The 15,201-nt window shown below is 37.8% G+C and overlaps 1 protein-coding gene across 1 annotated transcript in view; it reads left to right on the forward strand.

Annotated features, from left to right (window-relative positions):
* Positions 1–15,201, forward strand: part of MYO3A (myosin IIIA) — a 230,374-nt gene that overhangs the window by 31,147 nt on the left and 184,026 nt on the right. The window contains exons 5-6 of the mRNA XM_078074084.1: positions 11,463–11,539; positions 14,482–14,627. Coding sequence (XP_077930210.1) covers positions 11,463–11,539; positions 14,482–14,627 — 223 coding nt within the window. The remainder of the gene's footprint in view (positions 1–11,462; positions 11,540–14,481; positions 14,628–15,201) is intronic.

Raw genomic sequence — 15,201 nt, forward strand, 5'->3', positions numbered from 1 at the left:
TCAGAAAGTAAAAAGACAAGGGAACTTGTAAACATTATTAATGAAATACATTAGCAGTCACTAGTATATAATCAATCAATAAATAATATGATCTCCCAGGAGGTAAACCCCTTTAGGTAAATCAGCTAATGTCTGGAAAAGCAGTCCTTATCTGGACTGGAAAATGAAAGAGAGACTAAATTTGAAGGGCAGTTCTCAGTTCTCATTTCTATGGATTTCTCTCTGGGGAACTTCATTTCTAATAGGATAGTTAACATTTCAATACAAAAGTACAGAAGGTACTTCTTGTGATTTATTTAGACATTGTTCTTATGACAGAATATTTTATGGCTTTAAATCTCTTATTACCCACATGCCCAATTTTAGACCAAATCCCCAATGAGTAATGTAGGTCAAAGAGAAGTTGTGATTTATTTATTTAATAACCCACTTTTAGCATCAAGTGAGGCAGTCGTACCTGAACTTAAAAACTGTGAAGTTCCTTTCAATCCTTCCTTTCTTCCCAAATCATTCAGAAAAAAAGCCTTTGGTGGGAGTGAGCAGGCACAGGAGTGTGGGGTGTGACTCAGCATGTGGTTTGGGCCTGAACGGGGAGAGAAAGGTGTCCATGCTGGGAGGGTGCTCGTAACGGTGCTAGGCATGGAGTGTTGAGTCCCCAGGTGGGACAAGGAGAGCATCTGTCTGGGGAGATGGTGATAACCCCACATCAGGTTGTCAGAGCCTGAACTAGGTAAGAAGGACATCTGTGTAGGGGTCAAGATGGAGACAAGAGATTGTTACATAAAGGGGAATTAATACCATCAGGAAATATAATGAGAACAAGGGGAGCCACATTTCTTAATGTTAGAGAAAAGAATTACAAATATGGAAAGGAAGAAAACTGAACCCCCAGCGCTGTTAGATTAGAATCAGAGGTATCAGTGTGAACTCATGGTTTTCAAAATATAGAGACAAATATAAAAATAAATATAATGGAACGTGCATGGTGTGTTGTGTGTGTGTGTGTGTGTGCATGCATGTTACTTAGCTATTTCCACTAGAGGAGTAGCAGACATTGATTGATGCCCTAAGAGCAAACCCTTCAAGCACCTAGCTCTTGGTTTTTAAATGTAAGTCTCAAGTTAGAGGAAGCCAAGATTCTTGGAGAAAGGCTGATTTTATTGGCTATAAGATGACCCTGGTACTTAATGTGCCAAAAAGGAAGGAAATATTAAAAGAATAATGGAGACATGTCAAAAGGACACAGAAACCAAATTAAAGGAATTCTCACTGAGCAAATCTGGGAAAATTTGAGCATCAAAATAATGATAATAATGATAGTAATGATGGTAACCCTTTAAATAAAATAGAAATCTATTAATCCATACTTGTGCACTTATTTCTAAATAAATGAATGGAAAGAAGTGAAAGATTTTCCTCGCAGAAGAATGCCAACTGATAAATACAGAAGAAATGATGAAATTTTTAAAATTATCATTTGGCAGTCATTGTAGTAATAATTAATTCATCCCAAAATTTCAGTGGATCCTAAACTAGTGTGTTAAATTTTGATTACAAATAGGATATTTACATAGTCTTAAAATACTTCATAAAATACATAATTACAAAAGAAAAACAGAAACTTTACAGGAGGGGCACCTGGATGGCCCAGTTGGTTAAGCATCTGCCTTCAGCTCAGGTCATGATCCCAGGGTCCTGGGATCCAGCCCCACATCGGGCTTTCTGCCTGCTGTTCCCCCTGCTTGTGCTTTCTCTCTCTCTATCTCTCTCTTTCTCTCTCTGTTAAGTAAATAAGTAAAATCTTAAAAAAAAAGAAAAGAACGAAAGAAAGAAACTTTACAGGACAAAACCTGGCAGACAAAACTAAATCAATTGATCAGAGTGAACACAACCAGTAATGGGGCAAGTGAAGATCACAAACCATCTGGTAGGATGCAGTGGGATGACCTCAGTATCATTTCCATGATATTGCCACCAAAAATATAATCGTGAGGGAATATGTGACAAATCCAAATTCAGGAACATTCTACAAAATGTCACGGTCATAAATTCAAGGAAAGATTAAAAAATTCCTCCAGATTGAAGGAGGCTAAAAAGACATGGCAACTAAATGCAACACATGATCCTGGATTGGATCCTTTTGTTGTAAGGACAGACCCATTTGGAACAATTGATGAATTTTGAATAGGGTCTGTAGATTAGATCGTAGAAATGTATCCGTGTTAATCTCCTGACTTTGTTAGTTGTACAGTTGGTATGTAGGAGAATGTCCTTGTTTGTAGCAATCACACACTAAGGTCTTTGAGGGGGGCATCCTGTGGCCTACCTACTTTTCAGTGGTGAAGGAAAAGAGTTATTTTTTTTTTTTTAAGATTTTATTTATTTATTTGACAGAGAGAGAGATAGCTAGAGCAGGAACACAAGCAGGGGGAGTGGGAGAGGGAGAAGCAGGCTTCCCGCCGAGCAGGGAGCCCAATGTGGGGCTCAATCCCAGGACCCCGGGATCATGACCTGAGCCGAAGGCAGACGCTTAACGACTGAGCCACCCAGGCGCCCGGAAAAGAGTTATTTATACCTCCCTTGCCAACTTTTCTCTAAGGTTGAAATTATATCAAAAAACTTTTTAAACTATGGAATAGAGTTGGAGATTTAGCATGGAAGTAGGAAGATGTCTACTTGTATACATGTCTAAAGATATTATATATATGTATATGTGTATATATATGTGTGTGTTGGTAGTTGGATGTTATGAATCTTGAAAATGGGAGATTTAGTGCTTTATAGAACGAAATAATGGGAAAAAAACAAGGGGGAAGAACCATTTTTAAAAGTTGACAGAGCTTTAGAATAATCATACCTATACAAAAAACTAATATTTCACTAAGCTAGAATTTATTTTTGTACTTTGGGGAGGTGACCTTTATTTGAAAGAAATGACATTTGTAATTCCTTCATTATCTACCGCAGAACCATGACTAAATGGACTGTTTGTTTTATGGCTTTGTGATTCCAGCTAAACCTATAGGCTTACGTATTCCAAACTGAATGTTTTCCACAGTTGAATTAAGTTATTTAACATCATAGGTAATGTTATATGCCTCAGTCAAGGGTCTTTTAGTGGTAAGGGCAGGAAAACCAAACTAGCTCCAAAAAAGTAAGACAGAAAGGGCAATCTCACAGATAGAAGAACAGGACTCAGAGGACTGGAACCAACAGAAGAATGGAAGGCAAGAACCACAACCACTTGCTGCCTCTTGCTCTCTCACTGGAGACACCAAATCTCTCCTCTCTCTTCTGTCTGGGAATCTACAGACCAGCCTCTGAAGTTTTCGTGTTGCCCATCAAGGCTACTCAAAATGGCAGCCTCAGCCTTCTCAGCCTATATCACCTGTGGTCCAGTGCCAATTGCTAACCTGGCCTGGATTTTTAGCACCCCAAAGCAAAAGGAATTTGGAGTAGGAGAAGGAGCTCAGTTGGACAAGCTGGGTCAGATACCCTCCTTTGATCCAGTTAGCCATGACCAGGGAATGGGCTGACATGGTATAAGCAAGCCTACCTAAGCTATCCCATTTTACAAGTAGCTGTGAATAAAGAGGGATTTTTAAAAAGAGGGTTATGGAAAAGGAAAGACAAAGATATTTTCTAAATATTCTAGATAACATGTTTTCTTATGGATGTGCACGGCCCTATATTCCAAGAGATGGTCAAAATTTTAGTTTTTAATTGTTGAAATTAAATTACATGAAGTACACCTAAAAATTCTATTATGAAGTCAAGAATGGATTTCAGATGTTTTGGAAGAGTTTTTATTTGGTAACAGAGGAAAACTTTATATCTAGGGATTTATCCAACATAAAAACAAACTAAATTACCTCAATGCAGCTGTAGAAATTTTAATAAGAGTACCAGGTATGCCTCTCCATAGACTGATGACTTTAGGTGAATCAAAGAGGACTTTTCTTATATTTTTTTAAGAATCACCTCTTGGCTCCCTCAGTTTTTTCCCTTTCTTTCTTCTTTCTTCTTTTCTTTCTTTTTCTTTCTTTCTTTCTTTCTTTCTTTCTTTCTTTCTTTCTTTCTTTCTTTCTTTCTTTCTTTCTTTCTTTCTTTCTTTCCTTCCTTCCTTCCTTCCTTCCTTCCTTCCTTCCTTCCTTCCTTCCTTCTTTCTTTCTTTCTTTCTTTCTTGCCTGCTTGCTTGCTTGCTTGCTTGCTTGCTTTCTTTCTTTCTTTCTTTCTTTCTTTCGAGAGGGAGAGGGGAGGGAGCTGAGGGAGCAGGAGGGGGAGAATCTTAAGCTTGGCATGGAGCCTGATGCGGGGCTTGACCTCACAACCCTGAAATCATGACCTGAGCAGAAACTGAGAGTCTAATGCTTAACTGACTGAACCACACAGGCACCCCCAGTTTGGAGTAAGTGTTTTGGATTAAAATTATATGATCTTAGTCTGCAGCTCTAAAATTTCATTTCCTGAAAAGTTTCAAGCAAAAGGAAGATTTTTATGGTGGAACAGAAGACAGGACAATGGGAGAGGTGATTGGGGATCAAAGGGAATGAAAAAATAAGATAAGAGATCAGTGATAGTGCACCATAAATGAGGAGTATTCTATATACAGTTGACCCTTGAATAACACAGGTTTGAACTGTGCAGATCTACTTACACATGGGTTATTTGTAATAAGTATAGTAATGTAAGTGTATTTCTCTTCTTTTTTAAAAGATTTTATTTATTTATTTGAGAGAGCACAGACAGGAGGAGCAGAGGGAGAGGAAGAGAGAGAATTTCCAACAGGCTCCATGCTCAGCACGGAGCTGATGCAGGGTTCAATCCTAGGACCCCGAGATCATGACCTGAGCCGAAACCAAGACTCAGTCACTTAACCGACTGAGCCACCCAGGCACCCCTGTGACTTTCTTAATAACATTTTCTTTTCTCTAGCTTACAAATACAGTATATAATATATATGACATACAAAATATGTGGCAATTGACTGTTTATGTTATGGGTAAATTTTCCAGTCAGCAGCAGGCTATTAGTAGTTAAGTTTTTGGAGAGTCAAAAATTACATGCATATTTTTGACTATGTGTGGGGAGTTGGCACTCCTAGGCCCCACATTGTTCAAGGGTCAACTGTACTCAACTCTCTATAACTGAGGTCCAATACTATACATGTATACACACATACAAAGTCATACATAATCACATGACACAGCTCAAGGTGGGTGGTTTATCTGTTCAAAGCCAAGGAGTGTGCATCGAGCAGTTTGATCTTGATGTTTTTAGAGAAAGCACTACACAATCCCCATTACAAGGTATGAGCTGAGTATTAAAAAAAGGGAAAGATCTAGTGCCAGGTAGACTGGAAAGAGGACAGATTTCCAGGGGAAATCACATTAGTATGGATAGGAGTAGTGGTTGCACAGAATCACTTCCCTTGTGTCATCTTTAGACTCACTGAAAGCTAAAGCTGGAGATAACCTTGAATGTCCTTTGGTATATTAAGTACAAGAATGTCAGGAGATTTTTGATATCCCCATATGCAAAACATTATGTGAATATGAATTTCCTGATGAGAAATCCATGTCTGAGCCAACCAGCCAACCCTTTCTGACTTTCTAAACATTTGCAATCTTAAATGCAAAGTCTCTGCTTAGTGGGTCCGTATCAGGAAATTCAGCCTGATCCAAGTTACTCCTTCCACCATCATCCCACACCCTTAATAAGGAGATTCTAGGTTTGGCTTTCAATAATCTCAACTCTGCATCAGCTGGAGACCAGGGTCTCTTTCAGGGCCCACTTAGAAGCTTTCAGGGCATTTATGCAGCACTGGAGCTGGGAATTTGAATCCCTGAGCTCATCCTTTTTTCCCCCTCACTTTGTCCAGTGACATTAGTAGAAACGAGCCGATTTCATTATGTTCTTTAGTTTGACAAAATGTCCAAAGATACCACCCTGAACCATGCCTCTTATTTTTTATTTCTTTTTAAATATTTTATTTATTTATTTGACACAGAGAGACACAGTGAGAGAGGGAACCCAAGCAGGGGGAGAGGCAGAGGGAGAAGCAGGCTTTCCCGCAGAGAAAGGAGCCCGATGTGGGGCTCAATCCTAGGACCTGGGATCATGACCTGAGTCAAAGGCAGATGGCTAACGACTGAGCCACCCAGGCGCCCCTGAATCATGCCTCTTATAAGTGTTTGATTAGACGTATGCAGTGCTGGTAAGTTATGTACCTCTTTTGTCACATCATGCCATGTACTATTAGTGTTCTTTACTACTAGAAATAGAGCCATTAATGTCTCTGATCTAACCAGATTAGAAAGCCAGTTTCAGAAACCCCAGAACCAATTTAGAAAACTCATCTTTAAGATTCTGTTCCTCTAAGAACCATTCTCAGTACCAATATCTGTATCAGCCAGAGTTCTCCAGAGAACTGGAATCAACAAGCTATGGTGGGTTGGGGATGGGGGTGGAGAGGAGATTGACTTATTTTAAGGAAATGGTTCATGTGACTATGGAGGCTTGGTGACTCCAAAATGTGATGTTAAGCTGGCACGCTGAATACCCAGTTTGAGTCCAAAGGTAGGCTGTTGGCAGAAGTCCTTCTTACCCAGTGGAGGTCAGTCTTTGTTCTGTTAAGGCCCTTCACTTATTGACTGAGGCTTATCCACAGTATGGAGGATAATCTGCTTCACTCACAGTTAATTTCATCCAAAACACACCTTCACAGAAACATCCAGAATAATGTTTGACCAAATATCTGGGTACCCTAGATGCCCAGATTAATCTTCAGACTATCTTAACTTCATCAACAAAATGAGGATATTAGATGGTATAATAAATTTTATGGCCTCTTCTTGTTGAAAAAAAATCTGTATTTTTAGAATTTCAATTCTCATTCCTGGAGTATTTTATTTTTAGCAAGAACAACAAAATCCCATGCTCTTCCCTTTTCCCTCTTTAAATGTCAGGGGTTTTGCAGTATGGTTATAGCAAATCAAGTTTCCTGAGGTTGTCTGGTCTTTTGAAACCACATTGGAAACCACATATTTAATGTTTCTTCGGACTCCCTAAGGCTCTCAGAGACCTCTTGGCATGTTTTTCTCCCTAGAAACAGGACTTAGGCAATAGGGAACAGAGTTGCTGTACAACCATCAAACAACCCAGGAAGCCTTGTTGGAAGGGCATGAAACAGCATGAAAATTCCATATAATCAAAGCAAAGGGCTAAAGAACCGTTAACATACACCTCCTTAATGTTCCTGAGGCTTTGACTTTCACTGGATCATTGTCCTCTCCTCTAGCCTGTTTTCTGTTCAACCCTCATCTCCTTCTGGCCTCCTGTTCCTTCCAATAGCCTCTCACTAGCCCAACTTTCTGCCTGGAATTTTCCAGCTTTTTAGCATCTTCTCCCTTGAGATGCTTACATAACTGTTTACTTTGGCGACTTATTCCATTATTTCCTCTCTGGACAAGATGATTTTCCTAATCTTCTTTACTTCCTAGGGCTCCTGAACTCATAATTTGGATTCCTATTGCATTTTAATTTATAGCAACCATTTTTAATAGAATTTTGCATTTTTCTACCTTCTTAGCTACTTTTCTTGTGAGAATACATACCAAATAAAAATGCCATTTGTCCTCAGGAAACTTACTTTTCTCTCCAGCTGAAGTTTACCAAGCTGAAAATGAACACATTAGACTTTATGACCGTTAAGTGGCCTTCTAGCTCCAAAGCTATTTGGTTGTGTTGGTAAAATGATGTTGAGGTTTAAGGAAGATTGCAGAAACATTCAACACACACATGAAATTTGGCAAAGGCCTTCTTCTGTCACTCTTTCATGGTTGTGTATCTTGTTTTTAATGTGAAAATCATCCAATATTATAAGAGTCAAGTGTTAATTTTTTTTAAGGTTTTATTTATTATTTGAGAGAGAGAGAGCAAGAGAGAGTGCAAGTGGAGGGGAGGGGCAGAGGGAGAAGGAGAAGCAGACTCCCCACTGAGCAGGGAGCCCGAGGCAATGCAGGGCTCCATCCTAGGACCCCAGGATCATAACTTGAGCCAAAGGCAAACGGCAGACGCTTAACTGACTGAGCCACCCAGGCATCCCAACTCAAGAGTTTCTTATTCTACCTAGTGGCATTGTTCCTTTTTCACTTATTTGAGACTGTCTTCTTCACATTCTGGACTACATTTTTCTTGTTTCCATACAGTTTATAGCTTTGCAGTGTCTTTTTGCCATACAGGAACCAGGTGTAAAACCTTCTTTCTGCAGGATCCCAAAAGCCACTAAATAATATGTGAGACCCCAAGAACATTGTAATTCATTACCCCTGCCTTCTGACCAGTGGTCTTTGAAGGGGGTGTCAATACCAGGGTGCTTGCAAGGCATCATGGGGTGCAGAAAAAATATTCATATCTAATTATGACATATTCATAATACAGCTATTATTTAATCTCATCCTTTAAAATTATCCTTATCTGCTTTAGAATGCATAAATTAATATAGTAGAAAATATATAGAGAATATCTATAACTATATCTATATTGAGTATGCTGGCTCAAAAGTTTCTTCTTTGGGATGTGTGATTAAAGAGTTTGGACGCCAAATGTTGCCCTAGAAAATTCTTAATCTCATAGTAACATATAAATATTATATAATCTCATATTAATATAAAACCTAGTGACTCTTAGACTTTGTAAACTCATTATTGAATATTACCCTTATTAATTTGCTCCTTTATATGTAAAATCATTTGGGTCTTGTATTAGTTAGAGTTCCTTGGTTGTAAGCAACAGAAACTAACTCTGACCAACTCAGGCAAGGATACTGAAAACAACACTGACAGCCTTAAAAAGTCAAGGGGGAGAAAGGACCTGAGCCATCTGGCCTCCTAGGAATAGGACTATGGCAGCCCTGGTCCTCAGGAGCAGCATCACCTGGACCCATCCTTAGAGCCCTGCCATTGGATGACTTAGCTCTAATTACCTCCTCCCTGAGTGTCCACTCCACTCAAGATTCACATTTCCAAGAAAAAGAATCTGAATGGACTACCATGGGTCACATATCACACCCTAAAAAACCTTTTTCCAGTATCTTTCCATGTATATTTATTTCCTGTGGAGTGTGGCAGGAAGGTCCTTTCCAAACCATCCATGGTTATAAATTCAGACACCAGGACATGACCATTTGCTAAGAAATGCCAACTCTAGTGACATAATCTTTTCTTCATATTTAGAAAGAGAATAAAACTATCACATGATTCTTCTAAAAGGTCATTTTCCTGCCTGGAGCAAAACTTTTTATTTTTTTTATTACTTGGTTGTGTTTTTTTTTTTCCCCATTCCCTTCACATTTCAGTTAAATGACATTTGAATTCTTAAAATCTCTTTATGAAATTGAGACAAAAATGTTCAACAAGGATCAAGTATAAGGTAAGTTTAAATAAACAAACAAACAAATAAATAAATAAATACCTTTAGAATAAATCTTAGTAAATTTAGAATCAATTTTAAGTTGAATTGATTTTAAGATCCATTTGCCCGGCACGTGTGGGGCTCAGTTGGTTAAGTGTCTGACTTCGGCTCTGGTCCTGATCTGGGAGTCCTGGGATCAGACTGCATCTGGCTCCAAGCTCAGAAGAGAGTCTGCTTGTCCCTCTCCCTATGCCCCTCCCCCTGCTCATGCTCTCTCTCTCTCTCAAATAAATAAAATCTTTAAAAAATAAAATAAAATCCATTTACTTTTCCCACTTATGTAAATAAATTACAATACTCTGATACTATAATAAAATCTGAGCTTAATCACTTCTACTTTTAATTTATAGAAAAAGACAATGTGAAGTGTTTAGATTTAAATTTAATTTTTCTGAAGGTTGAAATGCCTGGAGTAGAGGTGGAGGTAGAGGGTGTATTCTGGAGAAATGTGCTATTAAGTGATGATGCTCTTTCTTCAGATAGACTGTTAGAAAATATTTAAGGGACAATCTTCAAGCACAGATTAGATCATCTCCCTTGAATTTGAAAAATTATTTAGTGAGGGTATTTTTCTCTGTCAAATAATTAACTTTTTCAAAGACAGAATTTGAAGGCCATAGATGAAGATTCTGTTTAGGACAGGATTTATACTATACATCAGTGGAATAGGTAGATGCATTTATGCAATTGTGAGATGCAATTAATGTGGAATTGAAACATACTGCCTACCCCTGTGCCCAAGTATATTCCACCAATATTTAGGCATATTTCCACCACCAAAATATGCTTTTGGCTGAATATAGCCTTTGAGTTTCATGATAAATGTCAAATGCCAACTTGGAAGAATCAAATGTATCCAAATTTAAATCTTAATTAATGCCTTTGTCCTACTTGGCTTATAAGATAAATAGCCAGAGCCTAAAATAAATGTGACACCTGGGAGGTACTTTTCAAAACAGGGAAATCAGGGGGCACCTGCGTCAGTCAGTTGGTTAAGCGTGACTCTTGGTTTCAGCTCAGGTCATGATCTCAGGGTTGTGAGATCAAGCCCTGCATTGGATTCCGTACTCAGCATGGAATCTGCTTGAGATTCTCTCCCTCTTCCTCTCCCCCTTCTCGCTCTCTCTCTTTCTAAAATAAATAAAATCTTCAAAACAGGGAAATCAGGAAGTGGAAGCCCATGATTTGGGTGTAACCCATCAAGTTCAGAGCAGGTCAAGGGAAGAGTACTGGACAGCCAGAGGCAGCCAGGCCTGCCTGCATGAGGAACAGGAATGTGAAATGCAAGGAGAGACTTTACTCCTAATTTTCTAAAGGGTCAATTATGATTATATCTAACCAGGTGTAATTAGTGGGATGACAAGATTGAAAATTTTGGTTATACCTCTTTATTATAGTCCTTCCTTCTATAATCTCTCTAAAGGAAAAGAACTGATTGTATTTACATTGTTGGATTAAATAGATGCTGTTAATTTGCAGGTGTGATTTGTCCAAAGTTGATCATGTGATGGAAAATAATTTTATTCACATTCACAAGTAACCTACTATGTGCATACCACCATAGAAAAATTCTGAAATTCACCAGAATTTGGTAGTGAGCAGAGGGAGGAAGAGAGAGGGGAGGAGGCATATCATTCAAATAACAATTACATGCCAAACTATGTAATATAGACAGTTAAAAATGTAGAAGGTCAAAAAAATAGAGATTAGTGTGATCAGGACCAGAGTAACTGTCAGGATAGGGGAATAAAACTTGAATGGGGCATTTAGGAGGGAGACGTTTGGATATGAGAAACAGAAAATTAGGGGACTATTCTATATTTTGGCTATGACGAAATCCTGACTGAGGATACTTAAATATGAAGTTCAAGTTCCATGGCAGCTTTAAGGGAACAGAATTTTAATGGTAGTTTGTACGCAAATGTACTGCAATTGGAGTCTCTTTTCATGAGTAATTAATGCAAGAATTGAAGTCTTGTTTCTTTCAGGTGTGTCCGCACAGCTCACCAGTACTCGGCACCGTCGGAATACATCCGTAGGAACGCCATTTTGGATGGCTCCTGAGGTCAGATAGTTTTGAGAGGGACAAATGTAATATTTGATCCTTCTTGACTTTCCTTTTCATGCATACTCCATCTCCATATGTGTTTTGGAAAGGTACTAGAAGAAAATATCAATTGTGTTGTTTTTATGCAAGATTTTTGCATGTGTGAGAAGGAACGTGGGAGGTGCTTAGTACATGGACTGTGAATGAGCATATGAATAAATGAAGGATTGAATGAATGAATCAGATGACGTAAAGAGAAACTGCTTGCAGCCTTAATTTTCTATTAAATTTACTTTTAATTGCTTAGCATGTATTCATATTATTGATATTTAGATTCCGGTTTTACATTATAGTAGAAATATTATGAAAATCCCTAGCCTTTGTTTAAGATCAGATTTTCGCTGATTAACCTGTATCCCAGGTTCCTACATTGAGTCAGTCTTGCTTGGGGGCAACCCTCAGCTTGAATAGAATCTTTTCAAACCATTACCTTTGGGAAGCTGTGGATAAACTGCCAAAATTGCAGAGGAAAAAAGTTTTCTAGAGTCTCATCTTCTCTCCACAGCCACTGTTAATGCCTTTAATCTTTTTAATTATGTTTACCAGTAAAGAACACTTATGTTTGAAAGCTCTCTCTTCAACCTCTGGGAAACGTTCTGCTATTTATTTACCATTCTCTAGGGAGTGAAGAGAGGGAAGTGGTTCAAATACTACATTAATATTGCAACATCTTAGAATGATATGTGTTTGGGGATTAAACCCTTGTGCGCTATTTCTATTTTAATACTAATTCAATTAGTACTTGCAAAAAAAGTGAAATGTAAGTGGAATATAAAACATGGAGAAAAGATACTTTATCTTAAGAATCTTTTAAAAACTCCAATGGATTAAAAAACTTTTTTTTTTTTAGATTTTATTTTATTTGACACAGAGAGAGAGCAGCACAAACAGGGGGAAATGGCAGGCAGAGGGAGAGGGAGAAGACTCCCTGCTGAGCAGGGAGCCCTATACGGGACTCAATCCCAGGACCCTGAGATCATGAAGCCAGCCAGGTGCCCTGGATTCAAAAACTTTTAAACACAGTGTATATCCTGGAATAAAAATAGAAAGTGTAGTCATATAAACAAAACTAAAATTGAATAAGAGACTCTCAAGTGAGAGTTTCTTCAGTTTGTTCTGATATATTACTACTGTTTTAAAAGCTTTAAAAATTTTAAAGTGGGAAATTAATAAAATATAGGGATAATATTAAACAGTGCATAGTAATAATATAAATACTATAATATATAATAAATGTATCATTACTTGATTAATATTAAATAATTAATAGACTAGTTTTATGCTTTCCATGTTATAATAACAAAGCCATTGTTATGTGTTTAAGTTTTCTTTTAGTAAAAAAGCAATTTTGATTAGTGGATCTTGGAACCACCGTCTAAGTAAAAGAAAATATTTTGATCTATCTAAAATTTAATTACCAGAGTATTAAATGAGTTAATAATTAAAATCGACACTCCTAAATATGCAATTACCAGACCATCATTTTACTGATATGTCATTATTTATTAGTAAAATAGCACAAACTGGGTTTGAAAGTGCTTTTCTGCTTAGCAAACCAATGGATGTTACCTAAAAGAGAAAGGTTCACTGCGGTCCTTTCAAGCTGTCGTGTAAATATGTGTATGTTCCAGATTTTGTGCATATTATGCTTATTTTTCTACAATAAACATTTTTGCAACTTATGAACGATGGGAAGTATTTCAATAAATTTCCACTTACCTAGAATTGTTGAAGTATATATATAGCTCATGAAGGCATGGCATATATGCCAGCTCTATGTTATTAATGACAAATCTTTTAGAATTAGAAAGCAGCAAGGTAAATAGATTTTAATATATTCTCCATAACTAATGGCATAGAATTATTTTAGTGTTTTTAGGGCCTCAGAGGCAAGATTGTTCAATAATCAGTTGAACAGTGAAATTCTCTCTTTGACATTTTTAAATTAAATTCTAGTTCAGAGGTAGCATTTGTTGGTTACATAAAGCCGTCCTTCCCAGACTGGAGTCCGTGTGTGTCAGGATGAAAGGGACAAAGGAAACAGTGACCGTGGTAGGTGACCGTATCATTTTTGCAAACCATGACACTTTGCAGAGAAAAAGGGGATGGTATTTATAATAACTCTAGGAAAGCATAAACTAAGGATGTCTTGGGCAAATTGGAGCATAAATTCACCCAAGCATTTGGCAAGATATTCCTAGGCCACATGTATGAAGTCATAAAATAACGAAAAAAATTGGTGGGGCAAAATACATTTTTATACTCAGGAAGACAAAGAGACACAACAGAATAGAAAATTCATATGCATGTTTTTTATTTTTATCAGCTTTATGGACATATAATTCCTATACCATAGAATTAACTCATTTGATGTGTGCAGTTTAATGATTTTCAGGTGTATGTTCACTGGGTTGTGCAACCATCATCACAGTCTAATTTTAGAGCATTTTCTTTCCCCCTAAAAGAAACCCCTTACTCATTAACAGTCAATCCCCATCTTCTCCCAAGCTGTCCTACACTAGGCAACCACTAATCTGCTTTTTTGCCTATGGAATTGCCTATTCTGGACATTTCATTTAAATGGAATCATACAATATGTGGCCTTGGTGTCTGGCTTCTTTCTCTTAGTGTTTACGCATGTTGTAGCATACATCAATAGTGCATTCCTTTTGATGGCTGAATAATATTGCATTGTATGTATACACAGTATTTTGTTTATCCATCACCAGTTGATGGACATTTGGGTTGTTTCCACTTTGGGGCTATTATGACTAAAACTTCTGTGAATATTTGTCACATGAATTTTTCATATAAATCTTGGGACTTTCATGCTTGCTTTTGCTACAATGCTTGCTAAAATCACAAACTTCACGCTTTTTTTTTTTTTCATTTTCTGCTAGGTGATTGCATGTGAACAGCAACTGGATACCACTTATGATGCCAGGTGTGACACATGGTCCCTGGGGATCACGGCCATCGAGCTAGGGGATGGAGATCCTCCACTAGCCGACCTGCATCCCATGAGAGCGCTCTTCAAGATTCCAAGGTCAGAGAACTAACATGGGGCACAGTATCTGTAGCCCATCTTTCTTCCTTCAGCTGGTGCTCATCAGGGAAATATTCAGTATATTTCAGCAAGGTGGGAGCACAGTGGCCTAGGATATCTGCTGCCTCTTCTGAAACACTGTATGTATTCAGCGGTTTCATTTCCCTGGTCTAAGTAAGAACTTTCTCTTGATACTCATTGTGTCTTCCTTTTGCCGGGATTTGAGCTCAGAAAGCAGCGGTTCCTCCCACTCTTTATCCACTCCCAAACTTGTCAGAAAGGCCCTGGGCCCCAGTTGGTGCCTCAGTGATTGGCTTTGCTTCACTCTGTCAATCCAGTGATTTTTTTTTTTACTACTTGCTAAGACTTCTCTTTGGAGATTTAAAATGATATTATTAATAAATTTATACACAAAATTCACTGATACAATAGCAAGGACTTTAAATATGTTAATATTTGAATATATTCATATAAAACAGTAAACTTAGAATAATCTCTTTGGAGCCATGAAAGCACTTTCCTTTCTGTGTAGAGCTTTCCCCTTCATTGTGTATATTGATAAACTTTCCCCTGT

Source organism: Halichoerus grypus, chromosome 6 (assembly GCF_964656455.1).
Source record: "Halichoerus grypus chromosome 6, mHalGry1.hap1.1, whole genome shotgun sequence".
Taxonomy (NCBI): domain Eukaryota; kingdom Metazoa; phylum Chordata; class Mammalia; order Carnivora; family Phocidae; genus Halichoerus; species Halichoerus grypus.